The 26,436-nt window shown below is 41.2% G+C and overlaps 1 protein-coding gene across 48 annotated transcripts in view; it reads left to right on the top strand.

Moving 5' to 3' along the window:
- LOC310644477 (uncharacterized protein) overlaps positions 1-26,436 on the top strand; it is a 44,064-nt gene that overhangs the window by 6,355 nt on the left and 11,273 nt on the right. For 9 of the 48 annotated variants that reach the window (XM_083369504.1, XM_083369520.1, XM_083369477.1 and 6 more), the window contains 18 exons: positions 1,026-1,058; positions 5,777-5,809; positions 6,777-6,809; positions 7,484-7,507; positions 9,461-9,493; positions 11,464-11,499; positions 12,482-12,517; positions 13,609-13,647; positions 14,507-14,575; positions 15,550-15,588; positions 17,603-17,638; positions 19,472-19,507; positions 19,714-19,752; positions 20,675-20,743; positions 22,054-22,077; positions 22,546-22,599; positions 23,755-23,808; positions 24,963-25,016. In XM_083369504.1, the coding sequence (XP_083225630.1) occupies positions 1,026-1,058; positions 5,777-5,809; positions 6,777-6,809; positions 7,484-7,507; positions 9,461-9,493; positions 11,464-11,499; positions 12,482-12,517; positions 13,609-13,647; positions 14,507-14,575; positions 15,550-15,588; positions 17,603-17,638; positions 19,472-19,507; positions 19,714-19,752; positions 20,675-20,743; positions 22,054-22,077; positions 22,546-22,599; positions 23,755-23,808; positions 24,963-25,016 (741 nt within the window). Of the gene's footprint in view, positions 1-1,025; positions 1,059-1,647; positions 1,681-2,378; positions 2,412-4,514; positions 4,548-5,227; positions 5,252-5,776; positions 5,810-6,776; positions 6,810-7,483; positions 7,508-9,460; positions 9,494-11,463; positions 11,500-12,481; positions 12,518-13,608; positions 13,648-14,506; positions 14,576-15,549; positions 15,589-17,602; positions 17,639-19,471; positions 19,508-19,713; positions 19,753-20,674; positions 20,744-22,053; positions 22,078-22,545; positions 22,600-23,754; positions 23,809-24,962; positions 25,017-26,174; positions 26,223-26,436 lie in introns of all 48 variants that reach the window. The other 39 variants (XM_083369482.1, XM_083369502.1, XM_083369483.1 and 36 more) reach the window with 22 other exon arrangements.

Raw genomic sequence — 26,436 nt, forward strand, 5'->3', positions numbered from 1 at the left:
ATTCTGAGATACAGAAATACATGTTGTGGGACACAGTTCCCTTTGCCAAAGCAGGAGAGGAGAACAGAGACATATGATGGGGGTAGCTATTCTCCAGCCAAGGGTGCTGAAGGAGATTAAACAGAACATATCAGATGTTGGAGTCCAGGCTGGAGCAACTGCTGGAATATTTGGATTAAGAATCAAGATTTAAAAAGAAACAAAATCATGATGAACACTAGAAATCTGTCTGCCATTGTATGGATTTTGTTTCCTTTAGAGTTTGCAATTAAGTAAGCCGTAAGAGTAAGGTATAGTCCTCCATTAGACATAAAATCACCTAGGTGTTTTGTTTCTCTTCCTTATTTTGATGGTGTAATTCTCTCCATTTTGCAAATGGGCAAATGGCTCAAGAAAAAAAACCAGTAATCATAAACTGCATATCTGAAATGCAAGAGTAATGAAGTTTTCTTTCTCTTTTTTGGTCAGGATGATGACGCTACAGAGACTAATGTAAGTGAGTTACATCATGCAGGCTGTCCTTTTTTTTTCCCTTTGGGAGAATGTATTTGTTACCTTTTCTCCAAAAAAAGCTCACCGTCACATATAGTTACAGATGGAAAAATTGGTATTACCGTAATCCTTCAGTCCAGAATAGTCTGCAAAAAGTTCCTGTATGATGTTATTGCTCAACCGGTGGTCTGTGAAGTGGGCATCTGCCTGAGAATCCCGAGAGGCAGAAATTTTAAGAAGAAAGAAGGGAAACTTGAAGTTGCCCAAGATATCTGTCTGAAAGAGAGAGCCAGCAAATAAATCACATATATTCCTTCTATCGCATTTTCTTTTAGCAAAAAAAAAAAAATTACGAAGTTTCTAAAATGGACATATCTACGCTACGTGAAACTTATTGCATCCTCTTCCTTCTTCTCATGATGCTAATGGTGGAATTTGTTTTGTAAATGGGCAAATGACTACAAGAAAACTAGTAATCTGAAACTGCATACCTGAGAAGGAATAATAAGGAAATTTTCTTGTTTTCTTTTCAGGATACTAAGAATAATGCTGATGCAGATTCTACGGTAAGTTACATCATGCTAGATATCCTGGTGTTTTCCCCCCTTGGAAGAATGCATATGCTCCATTTCCTCTGCAAAGAGCACACATTCTGATTTATATTCAGAGAAAAGAGTCAGTGTAATTTATCCAGTCCAGAATAATCTGTAATATATTCCTTTATGTAATGTTGATAAATATAAGGGAACCATGAAGATAATATCTGCCTGAGAATTCTGAGATACAGAAATACATGTTGTGGGACACAGTTCCCTTTGCCAAAGCAGGAGAGGAGAACAGAGACATATGATGGGGGTAGCTATTCTCCAGCCAAGGGTGCTGAAGGAGATTAAACAGAACATATCAGATGTTGGAGTCCAGGCTGGAGCAAGATATCACATATCACATTTTCTTTTAGCAAAAAAATATATATATTAAGTTTCTAAAATGTGCATATCTACTGTACGTGAAATTTATTGCATCCTCTTCCTTCTTCTCATCATGCTAATGGTGGAATTTGTTTTGTAAATGGGCAAATGACTACAAGAAAACTATTAATCTGAAACTGCATACCTGAGATGGAATAATAAGGAAATTTTCTTGTTTTCTTTTTAGGATAACAAGGATAATGCTGATGCAGATTCTACGGTAAGTTACATCATGCTAGATATCCTGATGTTTTTTCCCCGCTTAGAAGAATGTATATGCTCCATTTCCTCTGCAAAGAGCACACAGTCTGATTTAGATTCAGAGAAAAGAGTCAGTGTAATTCATCTAGTCCAGAATAATCAGTAATATATTCCTTTATGTAATGTTGATAAACTTAGGGGAACCATGAAGATAATATCTGCCTGAGAATTCTGAGATACAGAAATACATGTTGTGGGACACAGTACCCTTTGCCAAAGCAGGAGAGGAGAACAGAGACATATGATGGGGTAGCTATTCTCCAGCCAAGGGTGCTGAAGGAGAATAAGCAGAACAGATCAGATGTTGGAGTCCAGGCTGGAGCAACTGCTGGAATATTTGGATTAAGAATCAAGATTTAAAAAGAAACAAAATCATGATGAACACTAGAAATCAAGATATCTGACTGAAAGAGAGAGCCAGCAAATAAATCACATATATTCCTTCCATCGCATTTTCTTTTAGCAAAAAAAAATTACAAAGTTTCTAAAATGTGCATATCTATGCTACGTGAAACTTATTGCATCCTCTTCCTTCTTCTCAGCAAGCTAATGGTGGAATTTGTTTTGTAAATGGGCAAATGACTACAAGAAAACTAGTAATCTGAAACTGCATACCTGAGATGGAATAATAAGGAAATTTTCCTGTTTTCTTTTCAGGATAACAAGTATAATGCCGATGTAGATTCTACGGTAAGTTACATCATGCTAGATTTTCTGATGTTTTTTCCCGCTTAGAAGAATGTATATGCTCCATTTCTTCTGCAAAGAGCACCCAGTCTGATTTAGATTCAGAGAAAAGAGTCAGTGTAATTTATCCAGTCCAGAATAATCTGTAATATATTCCTTTATGTCATGTTGATAAACTTAGGGGAACTGGGATCTCGGGAGAACCAGCTTTGTCCATCTCTAACTATGGGGGGTGAGGTGTTACCCCTGTTGATAGGGCTCGCAACTTGGGCATCCTCCTGGATTCACAGCTCAGTTTGGAAGTTCATATACAAGCTGTGACCAGGGCGGCTTTTGCCCAGGTGCGCCTGCTGTACCAGTTGCGGCCCTATCTGGACCGAGAAGCCCTATGCACAGTCACTCATGCACTCGTGACCTCCTGGTTAGACTACTGAAACGCTCTCTACATGGGGCTGCCCTTGAGGACCACTCGGAGGGTTCAGCTGGTGCAGAATGCAGTGGCGTGCGTAGTGATGCGAGTCTCCCGATACTCCCGTGTAATGCCTTTTCTCCATGAGCTGCATTGGCTTCCAGTTGCCCTCTGGGTGAGATTCAAGGTGCTGGTGATGACCTATAAAGCCCTAAATGGCATGGGCCTGGATTGTCTTAGGGAGCACCTGCTGCCAGCATCAACTTCCCATCGTCCTCTGCGCTCCCATAGGGAGGGCCTCCTTAGGGTGCCGCCGATCAGGGAGTGCTGGTGGGTGATCCCCAGAGGGAGGGCGTTCTCTGTGGACGTGCCTGCCCTATGGAATGATCTGCCTGTGGAACTACGGACCACCCCCGACCTTCGTTCGTTTCACCTGGACCTGAAAACTTGGCTCTTTGATCTATTTGGCCTGGACTGAGGGGTTTTAGGTTTTTAAACTTTGTTTTAATTTGTTGGGCTATTATTAATTTAATTCATTTTAATTCTATTTCTATTTCAACTTTTATATTGTCTTTTGAATTTTGCCCCGTAAACTGCCCTGAGTCCTTCGGGAATAGGGCGGTATATAAAACTAATTAAATAAATAAGTAAACCATGAAGATAATATCTGCCTGAGAATTCTGAGATGCAGAAATACATGTTGTGGGACACAGTTCCCTCGGCCAAATCAGGAGAGGAGAACAGAGACATATGATGGGGTAACTATTCTCCAGCCAAGGGTGCTGAAGGAGAATAAACAGAACATATCAGATTTTGGAGTCTAGGTTGGAGCAACTGCTGGAATATTTGGATTAAGAATCAAGATTAAAAAGAAAGAAAATGATGATTAGCACTAGAAATCTTTCTGCCATTGTATGGATTTTGTTTTCTTTATGGTTTGCAATTAAGTAAGCCGTAAGAGTAAGGTATAGTCCTCCATTAGGCATAAAATCACCTAGGTGTTTTGTTTCTCTTCCTTATTTTGATGGTGTAATTCTCTCCATTTTGCAAATGGGCAAATGGCTCAAGAAAAAAAACCAGTAATCATAAACTGCATATCTGAAATGCAAGAGTAATGAAGTTTTCTTTCTCTTTATTGGTCAGGATGATGACACTACAGAGACTAATGTAAGTGAGTTACATCATGCAGGCTGTCCTTTTTTTTTCCCTTTGGGAGAATGTATATGTTGCCTTTTCTCCAAAAAAAGCTCACCGTCACATCTAGTTCCAGAGGCATAAATTGGTATTTATCCTCCAGTCCAGAATAGTCTGCAAAAAGTTCCTGTATGATGTTATTGCTCAACCGGTGGTCTGTGAAGTGGGCATCTGCCTGAGAATCACGAGAGGCAGAAATTTTAAGAGGAAAGAAGGGAAACTTGAAGTTGCCCAAGATATCTGTCTGAAAGAGAGAGCCAGCAAATAAATCATATATATTCCTTCCATCGCATTTTCTTTTTGCAAAAAAAAAAAATTACGAAGTTTCTAAAATGGACATATTATCTGCACTACGTAAAATTTTTTGCATCCTCTTCCTTCTTCTCATCAAGCTAATGGTGGAATTTGTTTTGTAAATGGGCAAATGACTACAAGAAAACTATTAATCTGAAACTGCATACCTGAGATGGAATAATAAGGAAATTTTCTTGTTTTCTTTTCAGGATAACAAGGATAATGCTGATGCAGATTCTACGGTAAGTTACATCATGCTAGATATCCTGATGTTTTTCCCCCTTGGAAGAATGTATATGCTCCATTTCCTCTGCAAAGAGTACACAGTCTGATTTATATTCAGAGAAAAGAGTCAGTGTAATTTATCTAGTCCAGAATAATCAGTAATATATTCCTTTATGTAATGTTGATAAACATAGGGGAACCATGAAGATAATATCAGCCTGAGAATTCTGAGAGGCAGAAATACATGTTGTGGGACACAGTTCCCTTTGCCAAAGCAGGAGAGGAGAACAGAGACATATGATGGGGTAGCATATTCTCCAGCCAAAGGTGCTGAAGGAGAATAAGCAGAACAGACCAGATGTTGGAGTCCAGGCTGGAGCAACTGCTGGAATATTTGGATTAATAATCAAGATTAAAAAAGAAACAAAATGATGATCAACACTAGAAATCTGTCTGCCATTGTATGGATTTTGTTTCCTTTATGGTTTGCAATTAAGTAAGCCGTAAGGGTAAGGTATAGTCCTCCATTAGGCATAAAATCACCTATGTGTTTTGTTTCTCTTCCTTATTTTGATGGTGTAATTCTCTCCATTTTGCAAATGGGCAAATGGCTCAAGAAAAACAAACAAACCAGTAATCATAAACTGCATATCTGAAATGCAAGAGTAATGAAGTTTTCTTTCTCTTTATTGGTCAGGATGATGACGCTACAGAGACTAATGTAAGTGAGTTACATCATGCAGGCTGTCCTTTTTTTCCCCCTTTGGGAGAATGTATTTGTTGCCTTTTCTCCAAAAAAAGCTCACTATCACATCTAGTTCCAGAGGCATAAATTGGTATTAACCCTACAGTCCAGAATAGTCTGCAAAAAGTTCCTGTATGATGTTATTGCTCAACTGGTGGTCTGTGAAGTGGGCATCTGCCTGAGAATCCCGAGAGGCAGAAATTTTAAGAAGAAAGAAGGGAAACTTGAAGTTGCCCAAGATATCTGTCTGAAAGAGAGAGCCAGCAAATAAATCACATATATTCCTTCCATCGCATTTTCTTTTAGCAAAAAACATACTACGAAGTTTCTAAAATGTGCATATATACGCTACGTGTTATTTATTGCATCCTCTTCCTTCTTCTCATCATGCTAATGGTGGAATTTGTTTTGTAAATGGGCAAATGACTACAAGAAAACTATTAATCTGAAACTGCATACCTGAGATGGAATAATAAGGAAATTTTCTTGTTTTCTTTTTAGGATAACAAGGATAATGCTGATGCAGATTCTACGGTAAGTTACATCATGCTAGATATCCTGATGATTTTCCCCGCTTAGAAGAATGTATATGCTCCATTTCCTCTGCAAAGAGCACACAGTCTGATCTAGATTCAGAGAATAGAGTCAGTGTAATTTATCCAGTCCAGAATAATCTGTAATAAATTCCTTTATGTAATGTTGATAAACCTAGGGGAACTGGCATCTCAGGAGTACCAGCTTTCTCAATCGCTAACTCTGGGGGGTGAGGTGTTACCCTCGTTGATAGGGCTCGCAACCTGGGCATCCTCCTGGATTCACGGCTCAGTTTGGAAGATCATATAGGAGCCGTGACCAGGGGGGCTTTTGCCCAGGTTCGCCTGGTGCGCCAGTTGCGGCCCTAACCCTATGCTCCATTTCCTCTGCAAAGAGCACACAGTCTCATTTAGATTCAGAGAAAAGAGTCAGTGTCATTTATCCAGTCCAGAATAATCTGTAATATATTCCTTTATGTAATGTTGATAAACATAGGGGAACCATGAAGATAATATCTGCCTGAGAATTCTGAGAGGCAGAAATACATGTTGTGGGACACAGTTCCCTTGGCCAAATCAGGAGAGGAGAACAGAGACATATGATGGGGTAGCTATTCTCCAGCCAAGGGTGCTGAAGGAGAATATACATCCTCCTGGATTCACGGCTCAGTTTGGAAGATCATATAGGAGCCATCACCAGGGGGGCTTTTGCCCAGGTTTGCCTGGTGCGCCAGTTGCGGCCCTAACCCTATGCTCCATTTCCTCTGCAAAGGGCACACAGTCTGATTTATATTCAGAGAAAAGAGTCAGTGTAATTTATGTAGTCCAGAATAATCGGTAATATATTCCTTTATGTCATGTTGATAAACATAGGGGAACCATGAAGATAATATCTGCCTGAGAATTCTGAGGAGGAGAACAGAGACATATGATGGAATAATAAGGAAATTTTCTTGTTTTCTTTTCAGGATAACAAGGATAATGCTGATGCAGATTCTACGGTAAGTTACATCATGCTAGATATCCTGATGTTTTTCCCCCTTGGAAGAATGTATATGCTCCATTTCCTCTGCAAAGAGCACACAGTCTGATTTATATTCAGAGAAAAGAGTCAGTGTAATTCATCTAGTCCAGAATAATCAGTAATATATTCCTTTATGTAATGTTGATAAACATAGGGGAACCATGAAGATAATATCTGCCTGAGAATTCTGAGAGGCAGAAATACATGTTGTGGGACACAGTTCCCTTTGCCAAAGCAGGAGAGGAGAACAGAGACATATGATGGGGTAGCTATTCTCCAGCCAAGGGTGCTGAAGGAGAATAAGCAGAACAGATCAGATGTTGGAGTCCAGGCTGGAGCAAGTGCTGGAATATTTGGATTAAGAATCAAGATTTAAAAAGAAACAAAATGATGATCAGCACTAGAAATCTGTATGCCATTGTATGGATTTTGTTTCCTTTAGAGTTTGCAATTAAGTAAGCCGTAAGAGTAAGGTATAGTCCTCCATTAGGCCTAAAATCACCTAGGTGTTTTGTTTCTCTTCCTTATTTTGATGGTGTAATTCTCTCCATTTTGCAAATGGGCAAATGGCTCAAGAAAAAAAACCAGTAATCATAAACTGCATATCTGAAATGCAAGAGTAATGAAGTTTTCTTTCTCTTTATTGGTCAGGATGATGACACTACAGAGACTAATGTAAGTGAGTTACATCATGCCGCTGTCCTTTTTTTTCGCCTTTGGGAGAATGTATTTGTTGCCTTTTCTCCAAAAATGCTCACCGTCACATCTAGTTCCAGAGGCATAAATTGGTATTAATCCTCCAGTCCAGAATAGTCTGCAAAAAGTTCCTCCATTGTATTATTGCTCAACCGGTGGTCTGTGAAGTGGGCATCTGGATGCTGTTGAGCTCCGGATGGCTCCCGACCTTCGCTCTTTCCTCCGTGACCTGAAAATCTGGTTATTTGAACAGGCCGGCCTGGACTAAGGGTTTGGGGTTCATTTTTAACTATTTATTTGTTAGGGCTGAATTAATTTAATTTTATTTTTAACTTTTGTATGTTGTATTTTAATTGGCCTGTACACCAGCCTGAGTCCTTCGGGAGAGGGGTGGTATAGAAATTCAATAAATAATAATAATAATAATAATAATAATAATAATAATAATAATAATAATAATCTGCCTGAGAATCCCGAGAGGCAGTAATAGTTTTAAAAAAGTAAAGTTAAAGGTTCCCCCGCACATGCGTGGTAGTCGTTTCCAACTCTAAGGGCCGGTTCTCATCTCCGTTTCAAAGCCGAAGAGCCAGCGCTTGTCCGAGGACGTCTCCGTGGTCATGTGGCCGGCATGACTAGACACCAAAGGTGCACGAAACACTGTTACCTTCCCACCGTAGTGGTCCCTATTTTTCTACTTGCATTTTTATGTGCTTTCAAACTGCTAGGTTGGCAGAAGCTGGGACGAGTAACAGGCGCTCACTCTGTTATGCGGCACTCAGGATTCGACCCGCCATACTGCCGACCTTCTGATTGACAAGCTCTGCGTCCTGACCCACTGTGCCACTGTGTCCCTTAGAAATAGTTTTAGTGGGATGCAATTCCCTTTGCCAAAGCAGGAAAGGCGAGCAGAGATGGATAGTGGGGCAGCTATCATGCAATCAAGGCTGCTGAGGGAGAATCAACAGAACATCTCAGATAACTTTGGTTGGTGACCTGAACAGAGGCAAATCCAGGAAGGTTTGATTTAGGAGCTAAAATAAAAATGAAATAGAATAACAGTCTTAATGATGAGATTTCCCCCCCCCCCTCATCATTGGGATCCCCCCCTGTTTGTTTAGGGTTTTTTTTCTTTGGATTAGGAAAGAACACTTCTGTGGTAGCAAATAGTCCAGGGATGGCAAGCGTTTTGGGCTGGGCCTGTCAAAAATTTAGAAAATACCCACCTTGATCCTGCTGGCATGTCCCTCGCTGCCCTGAACAAAAAAGAAACAATTCTGAATCTCCCCTCCCTCCCTACAGAGGCATTTGGGCTACCATGAATACTGGCACTCGGAGGCTGGCCTGAAGTAGAGGCCTGGCACCACCATCACCACCCCAAAGACCACCTCATGTCTTTCCCCAAGGCTTCCTGAGGAAGCTCCAGGATGCTCAAGGCCTGCTTAGATAATGCTCTTCCTCAGCCTCTGCAGCCTCTGAAAACCACTGGGAAACTGTCCCTGTTCTTGCATGATTTTTTTGAGGCCCTGGAGGACTCTCTTGTGTAATTTATGGTTGGTCTGAAGGCCATGTGAAAGCATACCCCATTCTTGTGTGGGCACCACCACAGCCTCCAAAAACCCTGCAAAGAATCAGGCACGCTTTTGAAAATAAGTTTCAATCGATTGTGGTCTCCCAAAACTTTGTGGCAGGTCACCTTTGACACGTGTGTCATAAGTTTGCCATCACTGAAATAGTGCTTCACCTCCATTAAACTCTAATTCGTCCTTCTACAGTTATGACCGTAAAGAAATAGAGCATGGATATTACTTAATGATTGTTGCCTTTGAAATTTTAGTAGATCTTGTAACTCCATTTGTAATTTTGCAACAGGATCATCTTCTATTAAGTTTTCCAAATGAGGATGAAACTGATACCCTTCTTTTTCCCTTGTAGAATGGCAGTGAAGGCATGATGGAAAAAGTTGTGGTAAGTAGTTCTTTGTTTATTTTATGCCTTTTCCTTGGGCAATCTTAGCCCTTGATCATTCAGGACTTGGGTTTGGCTAGTCTAAAGAAAAGAAGAAATAGGGGTGACATGATAGCAGTATTCCAGTATTTGAGGGGCTGCCACAAAGAAGAGGGGGGCAGGTTGTTCACCAAAGCACCAGAGGGAAGGACGAGAAACAATGGTTGGAAACTGATCAAAGAGAAAAGCAACCTGGAATTGAGGAGAAACATCCTGACAGTGAGGACAATTAAGCAGTGTAACAGCTTGCCACCAGGAATTGTAGGCCTTCCATCACTGGAGGTTTTTAAGAAGAGACTGGACAGTCACTTGTCTGAGATGGTATAGGTTCTCCTGCTTAAGCGGGGGGCTGGACTAGAAGACCTCCAAGGTCCCTTCCAGCTCTATTCAAATGAAAAATATACATGAAACTGATATACAATTATGGAAGATATCTTGCAAGAAAAGAACTGACCTCCAAGGTCCCTTTCAGCTGTATTGTATTGTATTGTATTGTATTGTATTGTATTGTATTGTATTGTATTGTATTGTATTGTATTGTATTGTATTCTAGTCTAGTCTAGTCTAGTCTAGTCTAGTCTAGTCTAGTCTAGTCTACTCTAGTCTACTCTACTCTACTCTACTCTACTCTACTCTACTCTACTCTACTCTACTCTAACATCAGTTCATAGATTCTGCCAAGAAATTTAGCTCTTTCATTTTTAAATAAAACATATTAAACTTCACTCCAGAAAAATACCACAAAGGGAGCTAAAGATTACAAGGAGACTCACACCCGCATCCCCTTTTCCAGCAGGTTTCAAGGGCCCCCTTCTTCCAGGTAGGCTCATCTGTTGACTGCTGGATACCCCTAGCCCAGGGGTCAGCAACCTGAAACAGTGAAAGAGCCACTTGGAACCGGTTTCCTCACAAAAGGAAAAACTGGGAGCCGCAAAAAATGTGTGCGCATGCGCGTACATGCGCGCATGTGCAGAACAGGGTTTGACTGAAGAGTGGAGCCAAGGCGAGATATGCACCTACCCTGCTTATTTGAATTGATTGGTTGAACTTTTTTAGTCCCACTTTTTTTTTTGGGACTGCACATGGCAGAGGACTGGGAGCCGCAGGAGATGGCTGAAAGAGCCGCATGCGGCTCCGGAGCCGCAGGTTGCAGACCTGTGCCCTAGCCAGTTCCATCTCACCATTAAGATATTTCAAACTTCAGCCTTGTTTCCAAAGCAGCCAATGGCCTCTAGCCTGTAAGGCCTTGCTGCCAACCGATTGGGTGCAGAGGCCGGAGGGAGGTGGGAACGAGGGCAGGAATAGGCACATCCCCTCTTCCTTTGCACCATACAACCTATGGTTTTCTGGGAAGTAATTGGAAGGTGTGGAATTGCCAAATTTCATTCCCATGGGAGTCATGAGTCCCAGAATTCCATAAGGTAACCCATTTGAAATAATCTGTACTCTCCCAACTCAGTAAACCACAAAACAGTGTATAACAATTTAACTGAATATCGAAGTCTGGAATGTTGTGCCAATGCACCTGTTAGGGTGTTTATTGGCAGGTAACATATTAGCATGAATTCACCAGCATCAGTTCACATATGAAATGGAGACATTTACTGCATATTCCCAGAAGAGATTTCGTCCAAGAGACATGTCTATTAAAGGACCAATCCTTTCTAATCTGAAGAAGGAATTCATTTTTCTTGTAGATGACATGGCAGAAATGGTTGGAGAAGTGATATACAGTATGTTCTCATGTGAGAATAGAGATAATACCTTCTTTCTTTCTTTCTTTCTTTCTTTCTTTCTTTCTTTCTTTCTATCTATCTTTCTTCTATCTTTCTTTCTTTCTTTCTTTCTTTCTTTCTTTCTTTCTTTCTTTCTTTCTTTCTTTCTTTCTTTCTTTCTTTCTTTCTTTCTTTCTTTCTTTCTTTCCATTGTAGAAAGCAGTTGGTGAGGAAAATCTAGGAATATTAATGGTAAGTAGCCCTTTGACCATCTTTTCTTTGTGAAATATCTTTCTTACGTACAACTATGCAGCTCTTCTAACAAACACACCCCGCTCCCCAATTTAACAGTTATATATACTGAAATATACCCAGCTTATACACAGTAGTTTGGAGGACAGTTATCTTGTTTTATGATTAAAGCTATGATACTCATTCTTAATTAAATGTTGCCCCCAGCCATTCCCAAGTTTGGGAGGGGTGAGTGGGGCTGTATTCAGTACTTAAATAAAGGGTTTAGGATTCAGGATGGCCTATAAATATAAATATAACTAAATAAATAAATACTTTTTTGGACTTTTAACTGCCCCCGAAAATGCTCTGAATTTGAGCTGAAACTCCTGTATCATTTACAGAATGCTACAGAATTATTGAAATGAGATGCTATTGTGGGATTCCAATAAACCCCTTTTTTCTCACATGGCTACACTGAAAAGAGAGTACATATAAGTGGAAACACAAGTCTGCCTATTTCATAATGAATATATTTTGCAGTTGAACTTACTTGGAGGAGGAAAAGACAGAACAACAACATTCCATCATAATGATTTCTTACTTCTATAGGTGTATTAAGTACAATGAATCTAGATTTTAAATATACAGGGCAATATTCTGAAAAGCTGTTATTCCCCCCAGTAAAGCTACCATTTTCTGAGCTATCATATACTGATGAATAGGGTACAACCATTATTCCTTGGGATTCTCGATGCATATTATACTTACGTGAAGGTGGAAGAACATTGAAAAGAGAAAGAAAACAAAAAAGAAACCTCTGTTAAATACTGTTAATTCAAAATTGGTTTTTAGACTAAGCAGTCCCTTTTGTAATAAGAAGTTTCCTAAAGCAGCAGTTCATGTATGGTACACGATATCTAAGATGATAGTGATGTATGGATAGAAAGGATCTGGGTAAATTCCATTAGAACAGAATTTGACATTCTTGTTTTCTTTATAGGAGTCTTTGAAGGACGAACAGATGGAGGCATTAATGGCAAGTAGCTCTTTCTTCATCTTGCCTCTTTACTTTGAGTAATATAGTTCTTGCCTGCAATGAAGCATCCCTGTGTTATAACCCCAAACCAAAACCCACTTTATTTGGTTGTATACGTGGATAAGGTTTTTTCAAAACCGCCTCTAAGGAACAGTTTGCAGTGGGAAAGAGTGTCCTGGACAAATTCTTTCTCTCCCTGGAATTTCTGTCCCTTATTGGTGGGTGTCATCTGTAAGGTCCAAAAGCAGTTGCCAACGCTGCTAACATTGAATGTTATTGCTTGACAAGAGATGAAGAAGTAGCCATTTCGTATGTTAAACTTGTGTATTGCTTTAAAAGTTTGAATTTAAGGTTGGGAGTGGGGATGAGTAGGGTTGTCCTTTCAAGGTCATTCTAACTAAAGAAGATAAGACCTTGGCGGGTTTTCTAACGGATGGGAAACTGATTCTTTAAATTAATTGGATAATATGATTAATGACATCGTTTGCATCAAGGGTGCCTATGGGGTCCTGGGCAGGAGTGGGACAGATCTGAGGGTCTCTGGCAGAAGGAGGGTCTCTGGGCCAGGGCCAAGGCAGCGGGGGCCGTTCCCTCCCTGTTTCCAGGATGGCTTCGTGGGCCACATGAAACCACTGCGTGGGCCGGATCCGGCCCCCGGGCCTTGTGTTTAACATGTCTGGCCTATCTGAAATGGTATAGGACAGGGGTAGGCAACCTCGGCTCTTTTATGACTCGTGGACTTCAACTCCCAGAATTCCTGAGCCAGCCATGCTGAGGGGAAAGGGAGAGGTTTCCAAGCTGAGCCATGCTGGCTCAGGAATTCTGGGAGTTGAAGTCCACGAGTCATAAAAGAGCCGAGGTTGCCGACCCCTGGTATAGGATCTCCTGCTTAAGCAGGGGGTTGTGCAAGAAGATCTCCCAGGTCTCTTCCAGCTCCGTCCTGATTGAAATATGCAATCCACATATAAGATAGCAGAGATTATAGTAATGGTATGGCTAGCTACCCATCTTATGCAGCAGAGCCTGGTTCCAGAAGTCCTATTTGACGTCATGTCAGAATAGAAATAATACTTTTTTTGCTTTCCCTGCAGGGATGCATGGAGAAGGAGTGTAAACTTGAAGATCTCACAGTGAGTGCCTCTTTGCTCATCCTGTGTTCTTTCCTTATGAAATATATACTGTTGTTTTTTCTGTGCCGTAGAACATATGTGGGTACATGCATAATTCTGTGTTTGTTTATTTTTTCCCCATCACATTTACGTAGTGTATATTGGAGGTGGTAATGCTTTGAGAGCTGTATGCCATGAAATTTCATTTTCATGTATGCCGATTAGTGTACGTTCAAAGTGACAGTAAAGTTATTATTCTATTCTATTCTATTCTATTCTATTCTATTCTATTCTATTCTATTCTATTCTATTCTATTCTATTCTATTCTATTCTATTCTATTCTATTCTATTCTATTCTATTCTATTCTATTCTATTCCATTCTGCTCTATTCTATTCTATTCTATTCTATTCATTCCTTATTCTACTCTACTCTACTCTACTCTACTCTACTCTACTCTACTCTACTCTACTCTACTCTACTCTACTCTACTCTATTCTACTACACTCTACTCTACTCTATTCTATTCTGTTTCTTAATATTAACTCATTTCATTTTGTTGTATGTGTGATCAAGACACTTTGTAAACTATCTCCAGGAGGAAATGTTAGGCATACCAAGCTTTTTTGTCCTTGTCCTTTAAAGGATGTAATGAAAGCTTTGGATGGGATTTCAAGCTTCTGCTACTAAATCCGTCTTTGGCGATGACATGAGGCCATTCACACCAATATTCTCCCTGGCCCTCAAGGTCTCACCAGTGTATGTTAACGGACTGCACTGGCCCAGGCAAGGCCCACACGGATGCTTATGTCATACCCTGACACAAAGTGGTTATGAAGAATCCATAAAAGAGAATAATGCCTTTCCTCTTCCTTTATAGGATGTAATGCCTGGTATAATTTTAATTCTTAAGGACATTGATAATGGAAAACCGATGTGTGCATTGATGGTAAGTACATCAACACTTTAAGTTTTCTCTTGTGCTCTTTGTCTTCTATGTTACCCTCCTTAAATGTAATCACGGCAGCCCTTTCGAACTTCACTCCCCTCAAAGGATCTACAGACATTTCAGGAACAATCCCAGCAGGACACTCTTAAGCTCTTGGGAACATAGAAAGGAGGGAATCGTTTTGGCTACTGCCAGAATTCTGGCTTCACGGGTCTTCCCTGTGGCTTAGGACAAAGGCTTAATAGCGGAAAACCTTTAGAAAAGCTGCAGAATAATAGGCCTTTTAAGAAAAAATAACCATGAAAACTCTTTGCTTACAATAATAACCAGTCTCAGAATGCTATTAATATGTGGTCTTTTAGGATATCATTCAATTTGTGATTACAAAGGCACAGTTCCCAATTTTTTTTCCTTGGAAAAAGTTCAGAGAAGAGCAACTAAGATGATCAAAGGCCTGGAGACTAAAACATACAAAGAACGGCTATGCGACTTGGGTTTGGCTAGTCTAAAGAAAAGAAGAAATAGGGTAGACATGACAGCAGTATTCCAGTATTTCAGGGGCTGCCACAAAGAAGACGTGGGGTCAAATTATTCTCCAAAGCACCTGAGGGCAGGACGAGAAACAATGGTTGGAAACTGATCAAAGAGAGAAGCAACCTGGAATTAAGGACAAACTTCCTAACAGTGAGCACAATTAACCAGTGGGACAGCTTGTCTTCAGAAATCATGGGTGCTCCATCACTGGAGGTTTTTAAGAAGAGACTGGACAGTCACTTATCTGAGATGGTAGAGGTTCTCCTGCTTGAGTAGGGGGCTGGACTAGAAGACCTCCAAGGTCCCTTCTAGCTCTATTCTATTTGAATGAAAAATATACATGAAATTGATATACAGTATGGAAGATACCCGTGATGGTGTAATTATATTTAGTGATATTTATCTTGCCAGAATATAACTGACCTTCATTTCCTTTGTAGAGAACATTCGCCCCGGAGGGTCCTATGGCTGAGGCACTGGTAAGTAGCTTTGATTTATTTACTTCCATTTCTTTCTTTAATATTCTCCTTATATTTAAACAAGCACCTCTTTTTCATTTTTCTTCACCCAACACTAAAAGCATCTTCAGAGCCCAGAAAACAGAAACCCAGAAAATAGGATGAAAACATTTGACTTGTTTTTACATTTGCTTTTTAAACAGAAACAAAAACCCACCAGCTAAATTGAACAGAAGTCTTCCCCCCACCCCGGGCTGAATACTAAAGAAAAAGATTTTGATCTCTGACATGGATGGCCCTCTGTGGAAGAGGGACAAGTGATCATGTGTGCAATTGTGAGTGGTGTCAGCAAGTAGTTGTGGCCTTTCTGGGATGTTATCATGGCATACCCGTTATCACTTTTGCATCATTATGAGTTGCGAATGCCTGTTTGACTTTACGTAGCACACCATTTGCAATCCTGTTCCTTTTTTTTATATGAAGGACTGAATTTTCTATCATTTACTGATATAATTGAGTAGTATAGAAGGAAAAGTCTTCATCGTGGTTCAGTCCAAGCTGGGAATAAACAACATGGCGACTGCTTTAGAAAGAAGGTTGCAGTTTATGGAAGAGGAGAGCCAGACAGGAAGATGGCTCTGGAAGAAAAGAGAGAGAGAGCACATGTAGGGATTGGGTTTTTATACCCTCTGGGACTCTTGAGGTTGTTTCCTTTTCCTGTGAGGCTTTGTATTTCTTGTGTCATGTACTTTGACTTGAGTCTGAGTGTGCCCCTTTGGCATCCGTGGGTAAATCCTATTATGTCTTGTCTTAGAGTTTGGGTGGGGTATGTAGATTTTAGGTGTCTTTGTCTTCCTAAGCTTCTAGCTGGAGGTCTCCAACCTTCCTGAATGGATTATCACATCGGCATTTCTACAGAGCTGGTTTCTGCTTGGAGGAGGGAGACTTGGGACTATTAAGAAAAACTGGGCATGCTTTTCTGCCTCTTTAAGATCCTTTGAGGAAATGTAATATTCTGCCCTTTTAATATTTCCTTCTCTGGGGGTGGGGTGACTTCCCACAGAATATTATGTTATTATTATTATAACACCTCTACTCCGCGAGCTGCATTGGCTTCCAGTTGACCTTCGGGTGAGATTCAAGGTGCTGGTGATGACCTATAAAGCCCTAAATGGTGAGGGTCCAGGATATTTGAGGGAACACCTGTTGCCAGCATCAAGTTCCCTTCGTCCAGTGCGCTCCCACAGGAAGGGTCTCCTCAGGGTGCCACCGGTTAAAGACTGCCGGCGGGTAACACCCAGGGGTAGGGCCTTCTCAGTGGGTGCGCCTGCCCTGTGGAACCAGCTGCCTGCGGAGCTTAGGACCGCCCCCGACCTCCGTTCATTCCGCCGGGACCTGAAGACCTGGCTCTTCGAGCTCTCTGGCCCAGGCTGAGAATATTTTTAATTTTAATTTTAACTGGGTTTTAATTTTCTCAGGGTTCTATTTAATCTTTTTTAATTTGTTTTAACGTTTGTATTGACTTTCTTTTAAATGCCCTGTAAACCACCCTGAGTCCTTCGGGAAAGGGTGGTATATAAATCTAAATAAATAAATAAATAAATAAATAAATGTCAATACAGCTGCTAGGGGTTTTTATTGACATGGTTAAGTAAACAAGCATCAGTCCAGGTTCACATATGAAATGAAGGCCTGCAGTGCATATTTCCAGAAGACCTTTAACCCAAAAGATAAGTATATTGAAAGACCTCTCTGAAACCCACTTTTGTGTTCACGCATAAATTCTATACAAGCATTTTGATTTAGGTTTCTCTGTGCACCTTCTGGTTGTGGTTGCAAAGAGAAAGAAGGAACCTATATGTCTTTTTGGTCCCAAATCACTTCCTGCTGTAATAAGTAACATATGTTTTCTATCTGAGGGAGGAATAAAGGGATTCATTTTTATAATACACAAAATGGCAGAGATAGTACAATTGGAGAATTCCTGCATGTTGTCATGTGAGAATAGAGCTCATGCCCTTTGTTTCCATTGCAGAAGGAACTGGATGATGAAGATATAATAAAAATGATGGTAAGTAACTCTTTGATCATCTTCTCTCTTTTCTTACAGGGGATGAAGCAGCCCTTTTTGGATTCTAACCCACCCCCACCAAAATTTAATATTCCTATTCAAAGCAGTGAGATATACCCATGTTATATATTTAGGGAGATAGTTATTGTGTTTTATGATGAAAGCTGTGATGGTTATCTCATTCTTTAAAAATTCTTCAAGTCCAACAGTCCCCAAACTTTGATGGGTGGGAGTAGGTTGAGTGGTAGAAAGGGGGCTTTAGCACTTCGCCCAGTGCGCTCCCACAGGGAGGGTCTGCTCAGGGTTCCGCCGGTGAGAGATTGCCGGCGGGTGACACCCAGGGATAGGGCCTTCTCAGTGGGAGCGCCTGCCCTCTGGAACCAGCTGCCGGTGGAGCTGAGGACTGCCCCCGACCTCCGATCATTCCGCCGGGGCCTGAAGACCTGGCTTTTTCAGCTCTCGGGCCCAGACTGAGGAAGAATTTTTAATTTGGGGTTCTTTTAACTGACTACAGGGTTAATTTAATACTTTTTAATTTGTTCTTAATTTTTGTATTTTGGATTTTTAATTCCCTGTAAACCGCCCTGAGTCCTCAGGGAATAGGGCGGTATATAAATATAACTAAATAAATAAATAAATAAATTCCTACACTGTTCACCTGAGTTGGATGTAAATACCCTCAAATTAAAGCTGACAGTCTGCAGTTAAAGCACATTGTGTTTGTTTCATTCCAAATCCATTGTGGTGGTGTATAGAGCCAAAGATGTTAGAATTGTGTCGATGTCCCAATATTTCTGGATCTATCTATCTATCTATCTATCTATCTATCTATCTATCTATCTATCTATCTATGTGTGTGTGTATGTGAATATATATATATATATATAGAGAGAGAGAGACATCACTCTGTCAACAAAAGTGCGTATAGTCAATGCTATGGTCTTCCCAGTTGCAATGTATGGCAGTGAAAGCTGGACCATAAGAAAGGCTGAGCGCCAAAGAATTGAAGCCTTTGAACTATGGTGCTGGAGAAGACTCCTGCGAGTTCCTTGGACTGCAAGGCGATCAAAACGGTCAGTCCTAGAGGAGATCAACCCTGACTGCTCTTTAGAAGGCCAGATCCTGAAGCTAAAACTCAAATACTTTGGCCACCTAATGAGAAGGAAGGACTCACTGGAGAAGAGCCTAATGCTTGGAAAGATTGAGGGCAATAGAAGAAGGGGATGACAGAGAATGAGGTGGCTGGATGGAGTCACTGAAGCAGTAGGCGTGAGCTTAAATGGACTCCAGAAGATGGTAGAGGATAGGAAGGCCTGGAGGAACATTGTCCATAGGGTCGCGATGGGTCAGACACGACTTCGCAACAACAACAACAACAAATTATATATATATATATATATATATATATATATATATATATATATATATATATATATTCACATACATACACACACACACACACGTAGGACAATATTTCAAAAGAGTGTTGACATCCAAATGCCTTGGCTATTAAAGCACCTCTTTTCCTAGCAACCATCTTATCTGTTCATGCATAGATAAAATCCTTATTCCTCAGTTTTCTCAATGTACATTTTGATACTGTGAAAAAGAAACCTCAGAACACTGTTAATTTTAAAAAAATAGTTTTGGATGAAGGCCTCCCTGTTGTGATACGAAATGTCTGTTTTCTAAATGTGGCATGGGGGGGGGAAAGGAAAGGGGGAAGCAGCAATTCACGTATACAGTATGACATGTCAAAAGGGTCGTGGTGGCAGAGAGATCCTGGGTGCCTTCCTGTCAGAGTAAAATCTGACGTGTTTCTTTCCATTGCAGAATTCTTTGAATGAAGATGAAATGAAAATGTTACTGGTGAGTAACTCTTACTTCATTTTCTGACTTTGTGTTGAGTGATATTCTTCTTGCATTCAACGAAGCATCTCTTTTGTGATTCTACACCTTCCGGAAAACATCTCCAGAGTCCCCAGAGCGTAAACAGAAGACTGATGGGTCAGTTAGAGAAATCCTGTCTGACGTCATTTCAAAATAAAAGTTATACCTTTTTGTTTCCCTTGCAGAATTTGGGTAAAGGTCCACTTAAACTGGGGGCCTTATTTGTAAGTAGATTTTTTGTTCATATTCTATCATTTCTTTGAGAAATAATCTTCTTCCAGGCAATAAAACATCCCTTTTGTTATTCCGCACCTCCCAGAAAGCATCTTCAGAGACCCCAGAGCAGAAACAGAGCAGGCAGGGCCAAAATATTTCACCTCTTCGGTTTCCCTTTTAAAGCAGCTTATAATTATTTAATCGCTTTTAACTTTTGTATCCTGTTTTGTATTTATTGCCCTGTGCACCGCCCTGAGTCCTTCGGGAGAAGGGCGGTATAAAATATATATAATATAATAAATAATACCTTCTATATCAACTCCCAAACTGAAGTGATGTTACCCCTGAGTATCAAGTAGCAAAGGGAGAAACTTCTATTTTGGGCGGTCCCCAAGGGATGCTTTTTGGATGAGGGAGGGTTTCTCCAAAGTTACTTTTCCATGCTTGTGGTTTTTCTCTCTGCAAAATGGCAAATTGTTGGCTCAAATGGTCGTTCTGTCAGTTCCAGGTTTGGCTAGTAAAGTGTCTTTCCTCATTTCCCTTTTCATGTTTAATTTTATCAGAATACTGTATATTTTGGAAAAAAACCAGCTTGACTTTGTTATCCCTGAAAAGGAATAGTGAGCTTTTGGATAGGCTTGCAAGATTCTGTTAATATGCTCAACCACATAATAGTGGTTTTCCTAGAAACCCTAACATGACTTTCCTTGACTTTGCCTATCTCAAAGGGTTGATGTGGCTTTACATATCTACTCTGTTGATATGAGGCCATTCATATCAATGTCCACTGTGATCTTCGAGGGCTCACTGTTTTATTTTAGGGGGCTGCAGTGGCTCAGGCAAGACCCACACAGATACTTCTCTCATGCATTAGCATAATTTATAAATGAATCCATAAATAGGATAATGTTTTTTTCTTTTTCTTTATAGCAACTCGGACCAAAATTCTTAAATGTTTTCAAGGGCATGAAAGGTGGCAAAGGTGTGCAAAAACTAATAGTAAGTAAATACACACATACCTTCTCTCGTTTCTTCTATGTTTTCTATGCTATCCTTCTTAGATGCTCCCCCCACTCCCCCCAGGGTTTTATAGACATTTCAGGAACAATTCCATCAGGAATCTATGATATTTAAAGGAGAGCATTATTATGATTATTCTCAGAATTTGAAAGATTCTGGCTCCACAGGTCTTTTCTGGGGCTTAGAAGAAAGGCTTAAATGAAGAGAGCAGAAAACTCCATAAAGATTTGTACATTTATTTTTTAAAAGGTATCTGTCCATTCTACTAGATCGGTTAAGACAGGTATTCTTTAAGGCCTCTTCCCATGAAGGTTGCCATTTAGTGCAATGATTTTTGAACTACCGTATTTTCCAGCGTATAAGACGACTTTTGAACCCCTGAAAATCTTCTCAAAAGTTGGGGGGTCGTCTTATACGCCGGGTCGTCTTATACGCCAGAAAATACGGTAGATGAACCAGTTTTTCAAATGTTTAGATGTGTAAAACTCAGCTCCAAGCATGCTGGTTGGGGAATTCTGGGATTTGAAGTTCACACTTCAAATAATATTGTTAAGTATTACAATATCATCGAAAAGTGTTATGATGCCATCAGAAGAGTAAAAGAATTGAAATATAAATGGGTTGGTCACATAGCGAGACAAACTGATGGCAGGTGGACTAAGGCAGTCATAGAATGGATCCCACTTGATAAAAGGCGTCCATGAAAGAGACCTAAAACAAGATGGATCGGCAACATCAGCAAGTATTGCGGACCCAACTGGCAAAAGAAAGCTCAAGACCTAATTGGTTGGAAACATGCAGAAGAGGCCTTCATCCTCCAGCGGATAGACAAAGGCTAGAATGATGATGATGACTTCAAATTATGGGACCTAGGATTCCTTTCCCATAGTAGCCTCTGCCTTATGGAACACCTTTCCCCTTGGGCTCCAGCAGGTCTCCCAGAATAAGCTTTTTTTAACCTTCTGGAGAGCTGTGAAGAGTTTGGGGCAGTGGCACAGTGGCTTATAGACACTGAACCTGCTGACCAGAAATGGTCAGCCCTGGTAGCATCACAGGACTGGGTGAGCTGCCATCACTGTAGTTCCTGGCTTGCCCACCCAGGAATTCAAAAGCATTTCCTTTGATAATAGTCCTGCTATATCTGTTCCTCTGATATTAATACCCTCTTGGCCAACTAGGGCAAACAGATTCGAAGAAATTGCAATGGCCCAGACCTGACCCACCCCAAATGCTGATGGCATACACAGCAACAAAATAATTATGAAGGTATCCTTTTGTTTCCATTTTAGGCTATAGTCACTAGTCAATTGATGGTAAGTAGCTATTTTGTAGATTCTGTCATTCCTTTCTTTCAAGTTCTCCCTTGATCTGAACAAGCACCCCTTTGCTCTTTCTTCCTCCTAACACCAAAAGTATCTCCAGAGTCAGGAGGGCATAATTGCAGGAGCCTGAGCTAAAGCATTTGGTTTTTATTTTTCTTTCAAATAACCGATTCCTTCATAATAGATGCAGCAGCCATATTGGGGTGAAGATTCCCCCTGTGGATTGAGCAGAAGGGGGGGGTTGGACCTCACCACAGATGTCCATGTGGGGAAGAGGGCAAGAGGTCAAATGTGGATGGTGATATCTACCGAGATGCGGTGAATTGTCTCCTCAAGGAAGTACTTTCACAATTTGTGCAATGATACCGGAGCCTGCATGTCCTTGTATTTACATCATCAGGATGTTCGCGCTCCTTACCTGGCATCCATAATGCAGGATGATTTATTTTCTTCTTGCAGGGTGGTGGTCGTGGAGGAGGAGGAGGAGGTGCTGGATTGATGAATCTATTGGGAGTAAGTCAACACGTATTTAATGACTCTCGTTTGTATTGCATTTTCTGATATTTCTTGTGTACACAACCACAACCATCCTCTTGTGATTCAATTCTCTCCCCCCCCCACCATGCATCTCCTGAAAGTCCCAGAGCAATTCTAGTAGGAATGTGGATCCTGTGAGGCATATTGAAAGGATGAATTTGTAGAGAGCCATGAACCTGACCTTGGAGAGATCAGGCAGAGGGGATTTTTTTCAAAAATATGTTTTAAGACCTGAAAGCAGAAAAAGCATGAGAGAGAAGCTAAGAGTTATTCTTGCCTTCTTCAGTAGAGGATCACAGGGAGGGAGGAGAAAAACCAGTCAGATTTTCTATCTAGTTGGTGTACCAAAGCCTTGCATCATATTCTCACTCATCGTGCTGTTTGACCTGTGAATCTCAATGGACAGAGGAATCTGTTTCTACAACCGTATCTACCTTTTACTTTTCTAACTTACTTAGAGTAGAAGGAGGTGGAGGTGGAGGAGACCTAGGAGAGAGGGACTACGTGAAAATGGATTAGAAAGCAGCTCTCCATGATCAGGATGTCCCAGGAATAATGTGTGAAGAAAGTCATTACTGATCGCTGGTTTCTTATTGCCTGGCAAACCCTGCAGCCAACCAGCTGCTGTGTTCAGAGAAAAGTGACCACCTAATGCAACCCCACTTCATTTTGTGGGGTGTGTGAGGAAGACCTTTTCTGAATCCTCTCAGGGGACACGTTTTGCATAGAGGAAGGGTCAGTGCACAGATCTTTCCCCACTGGTTGTTTTCCTCATTAATTGTCATGGCTGACGTACATGGCCAATAAGGTCTGCCCATCAGATGCAGTTCTGCTGCTAAGATGGATTTTCTCCTCTCCTTTCACCCCATATTGGGGTGAAGATTCCCCCTGTGGATTGAGCAGAAGGGGGGGGTTGGACCTCACCACAGATGTCCATGTGGGGAAGAGGGCAAGAGATCAAATGTGGATGGTGATATCTACCGAGATATGGTGAATTGTCTCCTCAAGTAAGTACTTTCACAATTTGTGCAATGATACCGGAGCCTGCATGTCCTTGTATTTACATCATCAGGATGTTCGTGCTCCTTACCTGGCATCCATAATGCAGAATGATTTATTTTCTTCTTGCAGGGTGGTGGTCGTGGAGGTGGAGGAGGAGGTGCTGGATTGATGAATCTATTGGGAGTAAGTCAACACGTATCTAATGACTCTCATTTGTATTACATTTTCTGATATTTCTTGTGTACACAACCACAACCGTCCTCTTGTGATTCAATTCTCCCCCCCCCCTGCCATGCATCTCCTAAAAGTCCCAGAGCAATTCTAGTAGGAATGTGGATCCTGTGAGGCATATTGAAAGGATGAATTTGTAGAGAGCCATGAACCTGACCTTGGAGAAATCAGGCAGAGGGGATTTTTTTCAAAAATATGTTTTAAGACCTGAAAGCAGAAAAAGCATGAGAGAGAAGCTAAGAGTTATTCTTGCCTTCTTCAGTAGAGGATCACAGGGAGGGAGGAGAAAAACCAGTCAGATTTTCTATCTAGTTGGTGTACCAAAGCCTTGCATCATATTCTCACTCATCGTGCTGTTTGACCTGTGAATCTCAATGGACAGAGGAATCTGTTTCTACAACCGTATCTACCTTTTACTTTTCTAACTTACTTAGAGTAGAAGGAGGTGGAGGTGGAGGAGACCTAGGAGAGAGGGACTACGTGAAAATGGATTAGAAAGCAGCTCTCCATGATCAGGATGTCCCAGGAATAATGTGTGAAGAAAGTCATTACTGATCGCTGGTTTCTTATTGCCTGGCAAATCCTGCAGCCAACCAGCTGCTGTGTTCAAAGAAAAGTGACCCCCTAATGCAACCCCACTTCATTTTGTGGGGTGTGTGAGGAAGACCTTTTCTGAATCCTCTCAGGGGACACGTTTTGCATAGAGGAAGGGTCAGTGCACAGATCTTTCCCCACTGGTTGTTTTCCTCATTAATTGTCATGGCTGACGTACATGGCCAATAAGGTCTGCCCATCAGATGCAGTTCTGCTGCTAAGATGGATTTTCTCCTCTCCTTTCACCCCATATTGGGGTGAAGATTCCCCCTGTGGATTGAGCAGAAGGGGGGGTTGGACCTCACCACAGATGTCCATGTGGGGAAGAGGGCAAGAGATCAAATGTGGATGGTGATATCTACCGAGATATGGTGAATTGTCTCCTCAAGGAAGTACTTTCACAATTTGTGCAATGATACCGGAGCCTGCATGTCCTTGTATTTACATCATCAGGATGTTCGTGCTCCTTACCTGGCATCCATAATGCAGAATGATTTATTTTCTTCTTGCAGGGTGGTGGTCGTGGAGGAGGAGGAGGAGGTGCTGGATTGATGAATCTATTGGGAGTAAGTCAACACGTATCTAATGACTCTCATTTGTATTACATTTTCTGATATTTCTTGTGTACACAACCACAACCGTCCTCTTGTGATTCAATTCTCTCCCCCCCCCCCCGCCATGCATCTCCTAAAAGTCCCAGAGCAATTCTAGTAGGAATGTGGATACTGTGAGGCATATTGAAAGGATGAATTTGTAGAGAGCCATGAACCTGACCTTGGAGAAATCAGGCAGAGGGGATTTTTTTTCAAAAATATGTTTTAAGACCTGAAAGCAGAAAAAGCATGAGAGAGAAGCTAAGAGTTATTCTTGCCTTCTTCAGTAGAGGATCACAGGGAGGGAGGAGAAAAACCAGTCAGATTTTCTATCTAGTTGGTGTACCAAAGCCTTGCATCATATTCTCACTCATCGTGCTGTTTGACCTGTGAATCTCAATGGACAGAGGAATCTGTTTCTACAACCGTATCTACCTTTTACTTTTCTAACTTACTTAGAGTAGAAGGAGGTGGAGGTGGAGGAGACCTAGGAGAGAGGGACTACGTGAAAATGGATTAGAAAGCAGCTCTCCATGATCAGGATGTCCCAGGAATAATGTGTGAAGAAAGTCATTACTGATCGCTGGTTTCTTATTGCCTGGCAAACCCTGCAGCCAACCAGCTGCTGTGTTCAGAGAAAAGTGACCACCTAATGCAACCCCACTTCATTTTGTGGGGTGTGTGAGGAAGACCTTTTCTGAATCCTCTCAGGGGACACGTTTTGCATAGAGGAAGGGTCAGTGCACAGATCTTTCCCCACTGGTTGTTTTCCTCATTAATTGTCATGGCTGACGTACATGGCCAATAAGGTCTGCCCATCAGATGCAGTTCTGCTGCTAAGATGGATTTTCTCCTCTCCTTTCACCCCATATTGGGGTGAAGATTCCCCCTGTGGATTGAGCAGAAGGGGGGGTTGGACCTCACCACAGATGTCCATGTGGGGAAGAGGGCAAGAGATCAAATGTGGATGGTGATATCTACCGAGATATGGTGAATTGTCTCCTCAAGGAAGTACTTTCACAATTTGTGCAATGATACCGGAGCCTGCATGTCCTTGTATTTACATCATCAGGATGTTCGTGCTCCTTACCTGGCATCCATAATGCAGAATGATTTATTTTCTTCTTGCAGGGTGGTGGTCGTGGAGGAGGAGGTGCTGGATTGATGAATCTATTGGGAGTAAGTCAACACGTATCTAATGACTCTCATTTGTATTACATTTTCTGATATTTCTTGTGTACACAACCACAACCGTCCTCTTGTGATTCAATTCTCTCCCCCCCCCCGCCATGCATCTCCTAAAAGTCCCAGAGCAATTCTAGTAGGAATGTAGATCCTGTGAGGCATATTGAAAGGATGAATTTGTAGAGAGCCATGAACCTGACCTTGGAGA

Source organism: Vipera ursinii, assembly GCF_947247035.1.
Source record: "Vipera ursinii genome assembly, chromosome: 9".
Taxonomy (NCBI): domain Eukaryota; kingdom Metazoa; phylum Chordata; class Lepidosauria; order Squamata; family Viperidae; genus Vipera; species Vipera ursinii.